This window comes from Manis javanica, chromosome 1 (assembly GCF_040802235.1).
Source record: "Manis javanica isolate MJ-LG chromosome 1, MJ_LKY, whole genome shotgun sequence".
Taxonomy (NCBI): domain Eukaryota; kingdom Metazoa; phylum Chordata; class Mammalia; order Pholidota; family Manidae; genus Manis; species Manis javanica.
This window is the reverse complement of record NC_133156.1, coordinates 96,739,594-96,752,170: the sequence shown is the minus strand read 5'-3', so window position 1 is coordinate 96,752,170 and position 12,577 is coordinate 96,739,594. Positions and strand designations below refer to the sequence as shown.

Here is a 12,577-nt window from a genome sequence, read left to right as displayed (position 1 = left end):
ATCTCTGTAGTCGTTCTTCAGGTTCGCAAAATAATTAACTTCCTGAAATCACTGAAAGTGTCTACCTCACAAAATAACAGTTTCCCCCTCTTTTTCTTCTCCCTTAGTTCTTCTCTGTGTTTGTGTATGGAGAGGGGGTGTTTGAAGTGGAAGTGGTGGTGAGACATAAATGAAACTGGAAAAGAGACAGAAAAAGATACAAGCAAAGAGACAGTAAAAGTGAAGGGATTCATTCTTCTAGAATAACTGGATTTCTTAGTTTAAACCTAGTTACCACCAGGTTTGGCTGTGTTCCTGCTTTTAAAAAAAATTTGCCTTTGCTGAGTTTATCCCCTTTATTTCAAGGGCCTATCATTACCACAGGCATTTCCAGGCATGCCACTCCCCTGACACTGGCTGATAGGTCTGAACATTGACCTTTAAGGGGCTCTACATCTTTGATTTGTTCTATTTCAGTATATGCTCTATCTGGTTCATAGATGGTCTGTGAGTGAATGGATGACACGTCAGCTAACCCAGTCATCTAACCAAACCAGCCAGTCAGACAAGTGGGTAACTTTACCTCTAACACTCATTTGAAAAAAGCAAAAAACCCAGACTCCAGAACCTGAGAAATTACAAATGGTGATGTGAGCTGGTCTGTACCACAGACAAAATCTCCACATTTTTAAGTTTGATGTGACAGTAAAGAATATAGAAGTGTGTCTGTTTCTTGTGAATTAAAAGCCTTCTGAAATACACAAATGTTTTTTCACTTTTCTTTTGAGGATTTGCTAGAATATTTGGATACCCAGTAGGTATCATTGGAAATAATGGAGTTCTATTTTCTGAATCTGCAAAAAAGGCAAGTACTGTTAAACATGTTCCAAGATTTTGTTTTAATATAAACCTAATTAACTTTGAGGGTCAAATAAGGAATGAAAATTTATCACATAAAAGCTTTAAAATATTTAGCCAGATGCTTTAGCAAGCAGAGTCTGAGTATATGTGCACACGAGCATGGATGTGTGTATGCATGCATGTTAATGTTTAAAGTAGCTTTTATGGGGTTTACCTTAGCATGGTTGAACTATCTAGACACTATTGAAAAAATCAAGTGTTCATTTTAGTAAGGTTTCTTGTAAGATCCTTGCTTTATAACTGCTATGGTTGACATGTACATATTAGACTCTAAGAATACTTGCCTTGAAAGTGTTTATATTCTTTTTAAAGGAGAACTAGAGAATTACAGTGAGGCTCAGAAATTCTTACTGACAAGCAGTTCATCTCTGTTAAGTTTCATTTGCTGTGTGGAATGTCCATGATTGACTTGTTCCCCGGCAACAGTAGTTGCCCTGTAGCCATGTGCCAGTAAGCACACAGGGGCTGCAGAACATGTACAGTGCAAACCACAGTCATGTCCCGTTGGTCTTGAGTCAGCCTGCTGGTAGTATTATTGTTAACCGTTACTCTAACATCAGACTAGCCAAGCAAAGGGCACTCCTTCTTGTCTTTGACCTGTGTGGTGTCTGTAGGGTACATGATGATTACAGATTTGTTAACTCCCCTTTAAAAAGATTTATATTTTATTTGCTAGGGGGCTCACTTCATCCAGTTATGCTGCCAAAGGAATATTCCTCTGCTATTCCTTCAAAACATTACTGGTAAGAAAATAGCTTAATTGGTCTGGCCGGTTGCATTTCTTCTAGAGCTGCTCTGTCCAGTATGGCTCATGCTTGTAATTTGCAGTGCAGACATAGGACCTTACATCATCATAGCTGAAAGTGCTATTGGAGGCATGCTCTCTGGAGTCTCTTTAAGGATTAATCCTTCGTGAATTAAATATTTTGAGAAGGTTATCCCTATTTTCTAAGTGAAGCATTTTCTGTGTTACGTGTATCACAGTCAGATGGCTTCCCTTTACTCTGCACATGCAAATCCCCACACCCGGAGAGCAGCAAAGCTCTTCTCTGCTGGTAACGCTGCCTGGTCAGTGCCAGGTGTTGTGTGATCCATCGTCTCTTTCCCAGTGCTTTGTTCCTCTTAAAGGGTGTCAAACACATGCTAAGGTCCTCCTTTTCCACATATTTTATTGTGCAGTTAATTCTACATGAAGCAACATTTTTTAAAAATGTACATGTCTGTCCTGAACAAAGTCCAGGGATTTGAGTTTTGACCCCAAAGAATGGTGTGACCAATGTCATCTCTGGATTTCATGTTCCATAGATGACCTTGATATTAGTATGGTAGATGAAATGATTTTGAAGGCCTCTTACGGTTCTAGAGTTCTTTTTCCTAGAATTCTATGATTCTGTTATTTATACTTCCTTGTCAGTTACATAGTGCCTAACATATAGGTGGCATTTAGATATGTTGGTTAGCTGGAAACATTTTTCCCCCCAGTTTTCTAAGTCATCCATGGTATCTTGGGTTCAAAGGAAGTGGGGGCTTCCTTTGATCTAATTAAGGGGGGAATCAGACAAACCCTTAATGGTAAGAAGGAGTTTGGCTCTTGACAGTCAGCAGGACTTTAAATAGTACTGGTGCTGAAACATCTTCATCTGGTGCTGCCCTTAAGTTTAAGGTACTTGGTTTGATGAGTTTTGAGAGCATTTATATCCAGATGGCAGCCTTAGGGGACCTATGTGGCAAATCTTGTTAAAGAGCAGATAAAAAGGATTCTGATGCTTCACTATCCCAGGGACCTTGTTCTAAGCAACTATTAAGTTAAACCTTGCGCTTGTGAGACTCCTACATTTTTGTTTTGTTTGCCTGTGCTGGGGGCAGAGAGCAGAGGTTGAGTTTGGTTTCACAGCATTGCATTTGAGGGAACCTATGCAGTACATCCATTTGGAGATAGGAAGTAGGCAGTTGAATGAATCTTGAGCACAAAAGAGGTTTGTTAGCTGGGGTGAAAATGTAGGTATCATCAGAATGTGGAGATGGTATTTAAAGTTGTGGGAAGATATAAGAATACCCCCTAGAGAAAAGAAGAGGACTCAGGGACAGTCTTTGAGTAGCTCTGATTTCTTCCAGAGAAGAGAGTAAAGAAGAAAGGGAGCATGACTATGTTGCTTCTTATGGTGGGAAGGAGAAGGATTGGGGAAAGCCACGGGGGAGGGCCTGGACCTTCTTTTTCAATGCAAAATCACTTACAGGGAATGGAGGGGCAGCAGAGTGGTGGGTTGGGGTAAGAGCTTGAAGATATTTGGTATTTGAGATAGCTATTATGCAAAGTTTCAGGAGTCAAGGTAAGATAGATAAAGGAGTTCTGAGGGCCCAGCTCAGATAGCGCCTGGTGAGCGCAAGGGCTGGCCTATCAGGACTGTTGTATCCGCTGCAAGTTCAAGTACCCTATTAAAAACAGGTTGAGTTGAATTGGATGACCTGATGCTGGAGACTGGCAAAGCAAGAACAGTGACAATCAAATTGGCAAGTGAGTCTTCAGGTGGGGTGGGAGCCAAATGAAGCCTGACTTGGTGTCTGCAGGTAAGGAGGAGGGAGCCTAAGGTCTGGAAGGCTCAGTTCAGCTGGCAGAGCAGTTCTAACAGAACTGGGAGCTTGAAGTAGAAGAATCCTTTAATTATAATGAAAAATTGTTTTACCCTGTTCTTGAGTCCCTAGCAGGAGCTTTTAGCATCTTTATGAAACATTAATCTGTATTTCATCAAAGTTTTAAAGCAGCACTTCAGAAGGAACAGTCTATATTTTAAACCAGGTCAGTGAATATGAGCCCCAAGAGTTTGGTTCTCCAAAGAGAGAGCCAAAGGTACTTTTTCCTTAGCTTGCCGTGTCACATTCCTCGTCATCAAGCTACTGTTTAGAGATAATTCTTGAAAACAAATGCATCCTTACCTTGTTTAAGATCTCTGTGCGTCCAGATGAATCGTTTTAAGGAAAATTTTTAGTCATTAGAGAAAATTGTATTTTACCTTTTAAAACAAATTTTTTTGGGGTCTGTTTCACATATAAACATGTGTGAATGTGAGAGACCTATAGTAAAATATAGCTTGACAAGATGTCCTTCCAGTATCTTGGTCGAATTGACTTCTGCACATTAATCCCATCGTCCAGAGGCTCTCTTTCTGGTCTTTTTACACACACACACACACAATTTTTTTCCCTTTGAATTTTTTTAGGGTATCATTAATATACAGTCTTATGAAGGTTTCACATGAGCAACATTGCGGTTACAATATTCACCCATACTATCTAGTTCCCCGCCCCCAACACTCCATTGCAGTCACTGTCCATCAGTGTAGTAAGATGTCATAGAGTCACTACTTGTCTTCTCTGTGCTATACTGTCTTCCCCGTGACCCCCTACATTATGTGTGCTAATCATAATGCCCCTTAATCCCCCTCTCCTACCCTCCCCAACCTTCCCTTTGGTAACCACTAGTCCCTTCTTGGAGTCTGAGTCTGTTGCTGTTTTGTCCCTTCAGTTTTGCTTTGTTGTTATACTCCACAAAAGAGTGAAATCATTTGGTACTTGTCTTTTTCTGCCTGGCTTATTTCACTGAGCATAATACCCTCTAGCTCCATCCATGTTGTTCCAAATGGTAGGATTTGTTTTCTTCTTATGGCTGAGTAGTATTCCAGTGTGTATATGTGCCATATCTTCTTTATCCATTCGTCTACTGATGGACACTTGGGTTGCTTCCATATCTTGGCTATTGTAAATAGTGCTGCAATAAACATAGGGGTGCATATGTCTTTTTGAATCAGGGATCTTATTTTCTTCGGGTAAATTCCTAGCAGTGGAATTCCTGAGTCAAATGGTATTTCTCTCTTATCTTTCTTTTAGGATTTATGGTTGGTAGAGACTATGAAGCTGAAGGAATTGCCAAGGATGGTGCCAAGTTGGTGGCTGCTGTAGCCTGTGCCAATGTGCCTAAGTTCACTGTCATCATTGGGGGTTCATATGGGGCTGGAAACTATGGGATGTGTGGCAGAGCATACAGGTAGGTGGTTGTCATGATTTTCTCTGGAAGAAAGAATCATACTTCAAGTATAATTATAAATGACGAGTTTATTTCAGGTGTATTTGAAATACAGAATGGCATTCAAAAATCTTATCGATTATACCATAGTTTATATTATCCAGAGATGTAAAATGGAATTTAATGCTAAAGGTGCTACTTGGAAGAAATCCACAATGAGAATCAGGAAATATCTTGAAATGGCTAATAATGAATATACTACATATCATTACTTGTGTGGTGTGGCTAAAGTCTTGCTTTGAGAAAGGTGTGTGGACTTAATAGATACACTGGGAAAAGAAAGGCTGAAAATCAACAAAGCTAGCAGCTAGCACAAGACCTTCAGAGAACAGCATGTTAAACATAAGAAAAATAGAAAATAGGACATAATGAAGAGCAAACATTTTAAAGACAGAAGAATTAGGGAAGTCCAAAGTTGTTTTGTTTAAAAGGTTAACAAACTCGATAATCCCCTGATAAAACCAAAAGTTAAAGTGAAAAGGCACACATGACCAATATCAAGAATGGAAAACAGGACATGACCACAGATATTAAGAGGATATTTTAAATACTTTTATGCTCAGTAAATTTGGATGAAGTGGAAAAATAAAACTTGTCAAAACAGATGTGAGACTCACCTATAAGACTTAAAAATCCTACCATGCTCAGGCCCCACCTCTGTAGATCAGTCTGGGGTGGGTTTTAGGCATTTTTTAAAATTCCCAGATGATTGTAATGTGCAGCTAGAATGAAGAACCACAAATTTAAAAGGTAAACATGGGCCTCTGGAAATCTCTGTGTCATACAGTGAATTATTTTGATCATTCTTTCTTTCCCCGCCATAGCCCAAGGTTTCTCTATATGTGGCCAAACGCTCGCATCTCAGTGATGGGAGGAGAACAGGCGGCCAGTGTGCTGGCGACAGTAGCAAAGGACCAAAGGGCACGGGAAGGGAAAGAGGTGAATTTCTTCTTCTCTATCTTGGGGTTTGGTTTTGCCCAGTGAACACCCTGGAGGCAGGGAGCAGTGCCCCAGAACCCCGGCACATGTGTGGGTGCGGGCCTGGGAGTTGTTTCAGCAATGCAGACATCCACATTCTCTGTCTCTCTTTTTAAAGCCATTTCGTTTGAGGTAACTTCTTGAGATTTTTCGGAATCTCTAAGAAACACTTCAGAAACACTGCCTGTGAATGCCTGAGGCATAAAGATGTTTGATTCTGAGTCATTGGCAGTTAGTGAGATTGAAATAAATCTGATTTACTTCTTTGATTTTATGACCTAAAGCAGCAGAATTTTGTTTTTTCCATTTTACTTTGAGATTGTTGTTGAGGACACCTTGAGTGGGAGGATTCAGTGATCTAATGGGAATTGATTAACATTTTTATACTGTGAAAGTACAAATGAAGAAAAACAGAAAGGGCATGAGAAGATTGATGAAAGACACATTAGCAAGTGGCTGCTTTTAAAATAGATTCTTTTGTTTGAATCTCTGCTGAGATTTTCTGAAATTTTGCATTAATTTTTATTAGTTATAACTTTTAACTACTTTGTGTAAGTGCCAGGCCTTAGAATAATGGATGTATGTTCCTGAAATTGCTTAGGTCCTTGTTTCATCATGAATGGTGTAAAATAAAAGAGGCCCTACTTTCCCAGCCCCCCAGCATTGCCATTTAGGGATCGTCTGGTCAATTGCCTAGTCTGTGGAGTGGGAGTAATAAAAACCAGAGGGTGGTTCCTGCCTCCTTGAATGCCTCCTACCCATGCCTCCTAACCCCAGTTACCTTTCCTAAGCAATAGGAACAATGGGACTTAAAGTTTCTGATTCACTTTAGTACTGACTAGTGTCCAAGTGAAAAGAAAACTCCACTTTTGTGTGTGCGTTGAGGGGTGGTGGGTTTGGGTGTGGGGGTTATGAAAGTCCACCTGATATTTTGAAGACATGTCTTAAGCTCTAGCCCAGCATGGCGATCTCTTATTAAATAGTTGTTTTTTAGTTAATTTGATATACAGATATATAAATTCATCCTTTTATGTATGAAAGGAAAATAATACAAGATTTTATTGGTGGTTCTTCTAAATTCTTAACCTATAAATGACATTAAACTATGGGAGTACATGAAAGTAGGTTGGGTTTATTTAAAATAAATCATTTGTTTTTGGTGTGGGATTTTTTTTAGGTCAAAAATATTTTTCAAGGTTTTAAAATTAGTTTGCATAAAGATTTTTACATCTGAATTATCACTTGTTTTTGGCAATACTGACACTCAAGCCATTAAATCTTTAATTGGGAAAAATATCTCTCAGCCATCTGGGAAATTGAAGAGGTTCTTCATAATGTAGTTGGTATTTTACCCCTTTAATCTTTAAATGTTTAAAATTTTGGCTATTTTGAGTGAAAATTCCCTACTTCTCTTCCTTGAACAGAAGCTGCTAAATGCAATATAGCCTCTTTTGTTATACTGTATAATTCACATCCATTGTTGGGCCCTTACCTTAAACAGCCTCAGGATGTTGACTCTGATAAGGGAGCTGTAACAGTTCACTAATTTGATACTTGTATCTCAGGTGAGATCATGGTATGTTAAAGCATTACTTGTGGTCTGTCCGTCCCTGGGCAGATGTTGGTTGGTACCCTGGGATTTATGAAAACTGTTGCCCCTTTTTTCTTGAGGTTCTCTTGAGCAGATCTGTTGTTCCACTGCAGTGGACTTTCTCATAGTCCCTTTTTGTTCAGTTCTCCAGTGCTGAAGAAGCAGCTTTGAAAGAGCCCATCATTAAGAGGTTTGAAGAGGAAGGAAACCCTTACTTCTCCAGTGCCAGGTGGGAGCCAGGGAATGACGAACTCCTTTTCGGGTGCATCTTGGCAGTCAGGGCAGCAGCTTTACAGAGATCTGAGCCATTGGGATGGTTTAGCCTTTGTGGGAAACAAAGAATGACATTTGGACACACTTAATTTTGTATTGTTATCACTATAATGGGAATGCCTGTTGCTGAAACGCCACCCTATCTCCCAGGCTGGGCTGTGGATCCACGGTCCTCTGATTCTGCCTCCCTCTACCCCTCTTCCCTTATCCCACCTCTGGTTGAGGTGTCCGGGGCCTGGAGGGGTACTGCAGGCAGAGGTGGGCCACGCTGGGGCTGGGACGTTGAGAGTTACAAACCTGGCTGGGTCACTTTCAGGAATTAGTTCTATTACAGTTTTTGGTTAAACGTAGGGATTCCTGTCACAGCCCTCTCTTTGATTATTCTTTTTATACCATTTTAAGCATGAGATTAGTTGAACGCTTGTTGGCACTTGTTAACAAGGGTGCTTGTGTGTTCAGAAGGTAATTTAGTCGTAGCTGTGGTCCACGTGCCAACACAGACATCTCAGCTCCTCTGTTTCTTACACCACTTAATGAAGCAGTTCATTACCACAGCCTGTCCCAGCTGGAGACTTGCTGCCACGTGCTTTCAGACAGCTTTTTTCCACAACTTTAATGTTCTTTATGCTGAAGAATAATCTATAAGCTTCCCATCTTCCTTTTATCCCTTAGGAAGATGGAAAAAAGAAAATAACTCTTTGTGTCTTTTAAAATTAGGTTATACTGTGATTTATGCCATTTACTAGTGAAGGCAAACTGGAGGGGAGGGAGAAAAGAATTTGCAGAGTTAGAATCCATTTCAGTCATTGGAACACATCTTCTATGGCAGGCACTGCTCCTAGCATTGCGGGTACAAAGGCCGCGTGTACTTATTTTCAAGAGCATAATTAGTTTCAGAATTCAAATAATACCATCTGGGATATTTTAAGAGCCTGTTTTCTTCTTGTTAATATGAATTTTTACAAGCAAATTTCAGGTATATTTTGTTTGGTGGGTCACTGATTCATTTAATTAAAACCAAAATATGTTATAGTCTTTGGTCTAAGAAACATTTCTTCTTATCAACACTTAAACAGAATTATATAGTAGCCAGTAAAAGCAAAGAGGAAATAGAAAACCATATAAATGGTTAAGAGAAAATATATTTTATAAGCTTGCCTTCATTCATTTAACATTATGACTGAGATTCACAAGGACAGTTGAGTATTAAACTTAGAAAAATAGTGTATTTTGTGTGAGCCATTAATTTGTCTCTCAGCGCTGGCCAAATCCTCTCTTGAGAAAGACTGAATCCTTTATTATTTTCATACCTATGTCATTATTATTATTTTAATGGGCTATATTATATTCAAGGCAGGAGAGCAAATGGTCCAAATAGACTTATCTTTGGAAATAAACACGGAGGACAGTAAAGTTTTTCTGTTAATTGTAGATGCTTAACCCTTCTGTTGAAACACTTGGTGGCATGGAGGCAGCAAGTTGCTTTCAAAGATGAAAGGATTTTTAAGCCAGTTTGTGGCACCTTCCTAATAAATCTCAGATGAACAATAAAATTCTATGGTCTGTTTAGGCTTTACCATGGCTACATCTGTCTTTTTGGAGAGCTCTGTCATCTGTAACCTGTTTTTGCTTAATCCTTACATGTTACATACTCAACATGCCAGCTTTCTTCTGCTCAGTTGTTTTTGCAATCAGACTCTCCCAAGCACTTGGTTAGGGCCTCTTCCCTTGAGCAGTCTTTTTAATGAATTTTGTGAGGCACCCCAGCATCATGACACTTGCTGGGTTACTTGCTCTGCTCTAGGCTTCAGAAGAGAGTGTGATCAACTGACCTGGTTACAAATGACAAGAGTAGCCTTTTTTTATTGGCTGTTGATACTTCAGGGTTCCTCTTATGAATGTTTTATGAGCAAAGATTTGATTCATGGTCTGTTGATGTAAGCATGGTTTAATAATTGATGCTGTGTCCAGACACTCAAGGCAGTTTGTTTAAAGAAAGCAAAACTGCCACCCACTAATGACCTTTAAAAAGCAATATTTCTCTCTCATTTTCTTTATAAATTTGAGGTTGTCAGTAAAAAGGAAACTAAAATTTCTACTTGAGACTTTCTTCTGAAAGCAGTTTAGAGCTATTACTTGTTTTTCCTCTTACTGCAAAAAATAAAGAACTACATATGAAGGTATTTATTTTATTAATAAAATGTACTGAAGTCTATTGAGTATTTTTATAGTTTCTTAAGAGTTTGGAAATTTGGGGAAATACACCTTTTCCAGGAGAAACTTTGGTTTGAGACTATCACCTGGGCTTATTACCTGTAATTACCTGGCTTTCCATTTTAATAACAGGAATACATCAACTTGATTTGTACATTTGTGTGGGCAGAAGAGGGACAGGAACGTTTTTCCTGAAATAAGTAACAGTATTTTAAAATCAGAAATTATTTCGTGATTTCTTCCAGTGAGCAGATCCTGAAGCCATAAGCTTGAAAAGACATTCTGGGGGACCCGGGACAAAAGTCACGTCGTTTTTCTTTCTAATCAGTAGATCTGTGTATTACCTGAAGAAAAACCTCCTTGTCACTTCTGGGCATGGAGTGTATAAATGATAGTTTGGTGGTGGATTCCTAATAACCGATGTTTTGTTCTTTTATCAGGCTGTGGGATGATGGGATTATTGATCCAGTGGACACCAGACTAGTTCTGGGTCTCAGTATTAGCGCAGCCCTCAACGCGCCAATCCAGAAGACTGACTTTGGCATCTTCAGGATGTAACTGGGATAGAAAACATCTTCTGATGAACATGTACCAAAAATTAATACATTAGTAGCCTTAAAATATTAAACTTTTTCAACATGTGGCCATCATAGTAAAAATTGTTTTCTTCACTCAGTACATTATACTTTCCTATCTTAAAAAAAAATTATTGAAGATACTTATTTGATGAACCTTTATTTTACCCGTAAAATGAAGAGAATAACAGGTATCCTTTCTGACCCATAAGTAGTATAAAAAATTCTATAACCTATAAATTCCAGGTATTCCTGAAATTATTAACATGAAGTTCCATTTCCAGTGAAATGATTGATTTTCTGATTTTGCATGATATTTTTAACACTTTTTTTTTTAAAGCATCTATTTTTCCCCCAGCCACCATCCTACTCCTTTCCATAATAGTCAGACTTCTTGCCATCTGCATTGAGGCTCTTATTTCCTGCCCATTCTCTCCTTAGCCTACCCATCACTGGCTTCCACTGCCAACAGCTCATTCCAAGGTTGATCTCCGTGTTGCAGAAACTAGTCGCTTCTTTTCTGACTTTATCTGATTTAATTCTTAGTGGCGTTTAAATCAGTCAAATACTTCCTCCTAGAAATGCTATCCTTAACTTCCTTGCCATGACGCTCTAGGTTTTCTGTCAACCTTTTTGGCCTTTCTTGTTCAGTCCCCTTTGCAGGCTCCTCTTACTCTGCTGATTCTTCCCCCACCCTCTTCACCGTTCATGCTGATTTTTAATTATAATACGTGAATATGGTCTTATTCTAAAAGATACAAATAGCTCGAAAGTATCTCTTTGTTTTTTTAAAAGTGTGGTGTAATATACAATAGAAAATTTGCCATTTTAACCATTTTTAAGTGTGCAGTTCTGTGGCATTAACTACCTTCATACTGATGTGCAACCATCATCCCCATCCATCTCTAGAACTTTTCATTATCCCAAGCTAAAACTGTTACTAAATAATAACTACTGATTGCCCTTCCCCCCAGCCCCTGACACATCTCATTTTTAAATGTGTGTGATTCTTATTGCTTGATTAATCCTCACTGGGCCACTGTAGCCCTTCTTACAGTTTTAGTTGCCATCTAAATGCGGATGATCCTGCATTGACAGTTCTTAACACAGTTTCCCCTGAGCATATCTTACAGGGCTACTGGGCCTAATTGTCTTATAGGAACCTCAGATTCAGTCATCAAGGTCTGTTGATGTTGTTATCTATCTCTTGAATCCTCCCAGATATTTTTGTCTGTCACTGCTACAGGCTTTGGAAGTGGTCTGCCTGCAGCCAGTCTTACCTAGTCCAGTTTCTCCATTGCTCTGGAGCTGGGATGGCCATTCTGAAGTGCACTTCTGGTCATGCTGCTCCCTTACTGAAGTCTTTCACTGGTTCTCTGCGGTGCCAGACCCCTAATGGCCTCCATGCTCCTGATCATCACCTCATCAGCCTCGTCGCCTTGATTCCTCTTTTCACACACAGTGGCCCAGCCATTCTAGACTTCTAGTCCTTTGAACCTGTGAAGACTTCCCTGCCTTAGGGTCTATAAGTTTCCTTCTGCCTGAACTGTTCTACTGCTCCTTCTTAAACAGTTAGGTTTTTGTCACTGTGACTTCCCTGGGCTGGTTAGATACCTACTATGTACTCTTGTAGAGCACCATCCACTTCCCTTGTCGCTTCCCCCTATCTTATAGAAGAAATATAAACATTTAATATTGCACTCCAGCTAGATTGTAAGCTCTAGGAGAGCAAAGATCCTCTTATTTAGCTTGTACCGCTAATGTTTGGCACTTATAGGTGCTCAAATGTTTGTTGAATGAATGAAAAAAATCCATATTTTAATCAATATCCTCAGGCCAAATCATTTTAAAATTAAGTGATTGATTATGTGATTTAACTATCAAATGCTTTCCTAATAAAATTAATATTTCAAACATTTGTGTGTGATATTCAATTTAGGCCACATTTATGTATCAGAGTTCAAT

The 12,577-nt window shown here is 39.2% G+C and overlaps 1 protein-coding gene across 5 annotated transcripts in view; it reads left to right on the top strand.

Moving 5' to 3' along the window:
• The window catches only part of MCCC2 (methylcrotonyl-CoA carboxylase subunit 2), a 60,080-nt gene extending 49,400 nt beyond the window's left edge, over positions 1 to 10,680 (top strand). For 4 of the 5 annotated variants that reach the window (XM_073235323.1, XM_073235319.1, XM_073235320.1 and 1 more), the window contains 6 exons: positions 768 to 844; positions 1,577 to 1,643; positions 4,786 to 4,942; positions 5,806 to 5,920; positions 7,694 to 7,779; positions 10,478 to 10,680. In XM_073235323.1, coding sequence (XP_073091424.1) covers positions 768 to 844; positions 1,577 to 1,643; positions 4,786 to 4,942; positions 5,806 to 5,920; positions 7,694 to 7,779; positions 10,478 to 10,595 — 620 coding nt within the window. In that variant the 3' untranslated portion in view covers positions 10,596 to 10,680. The remainder of the gene's footprint in view (positions 1 to 767; positions 845 to 1,576; positions 1,644 to 4,785; positions 4,943 to 5,805; positions 5,921 to 7,693; positions 7,780 to 10,477) is intronic. The other variant, XM_073235321.1, reaches the window with a different exon arrangement.
• The last annotated feature ends 1,897 nt before the right edge of the window (positions 10,681 to 12,577 follow it).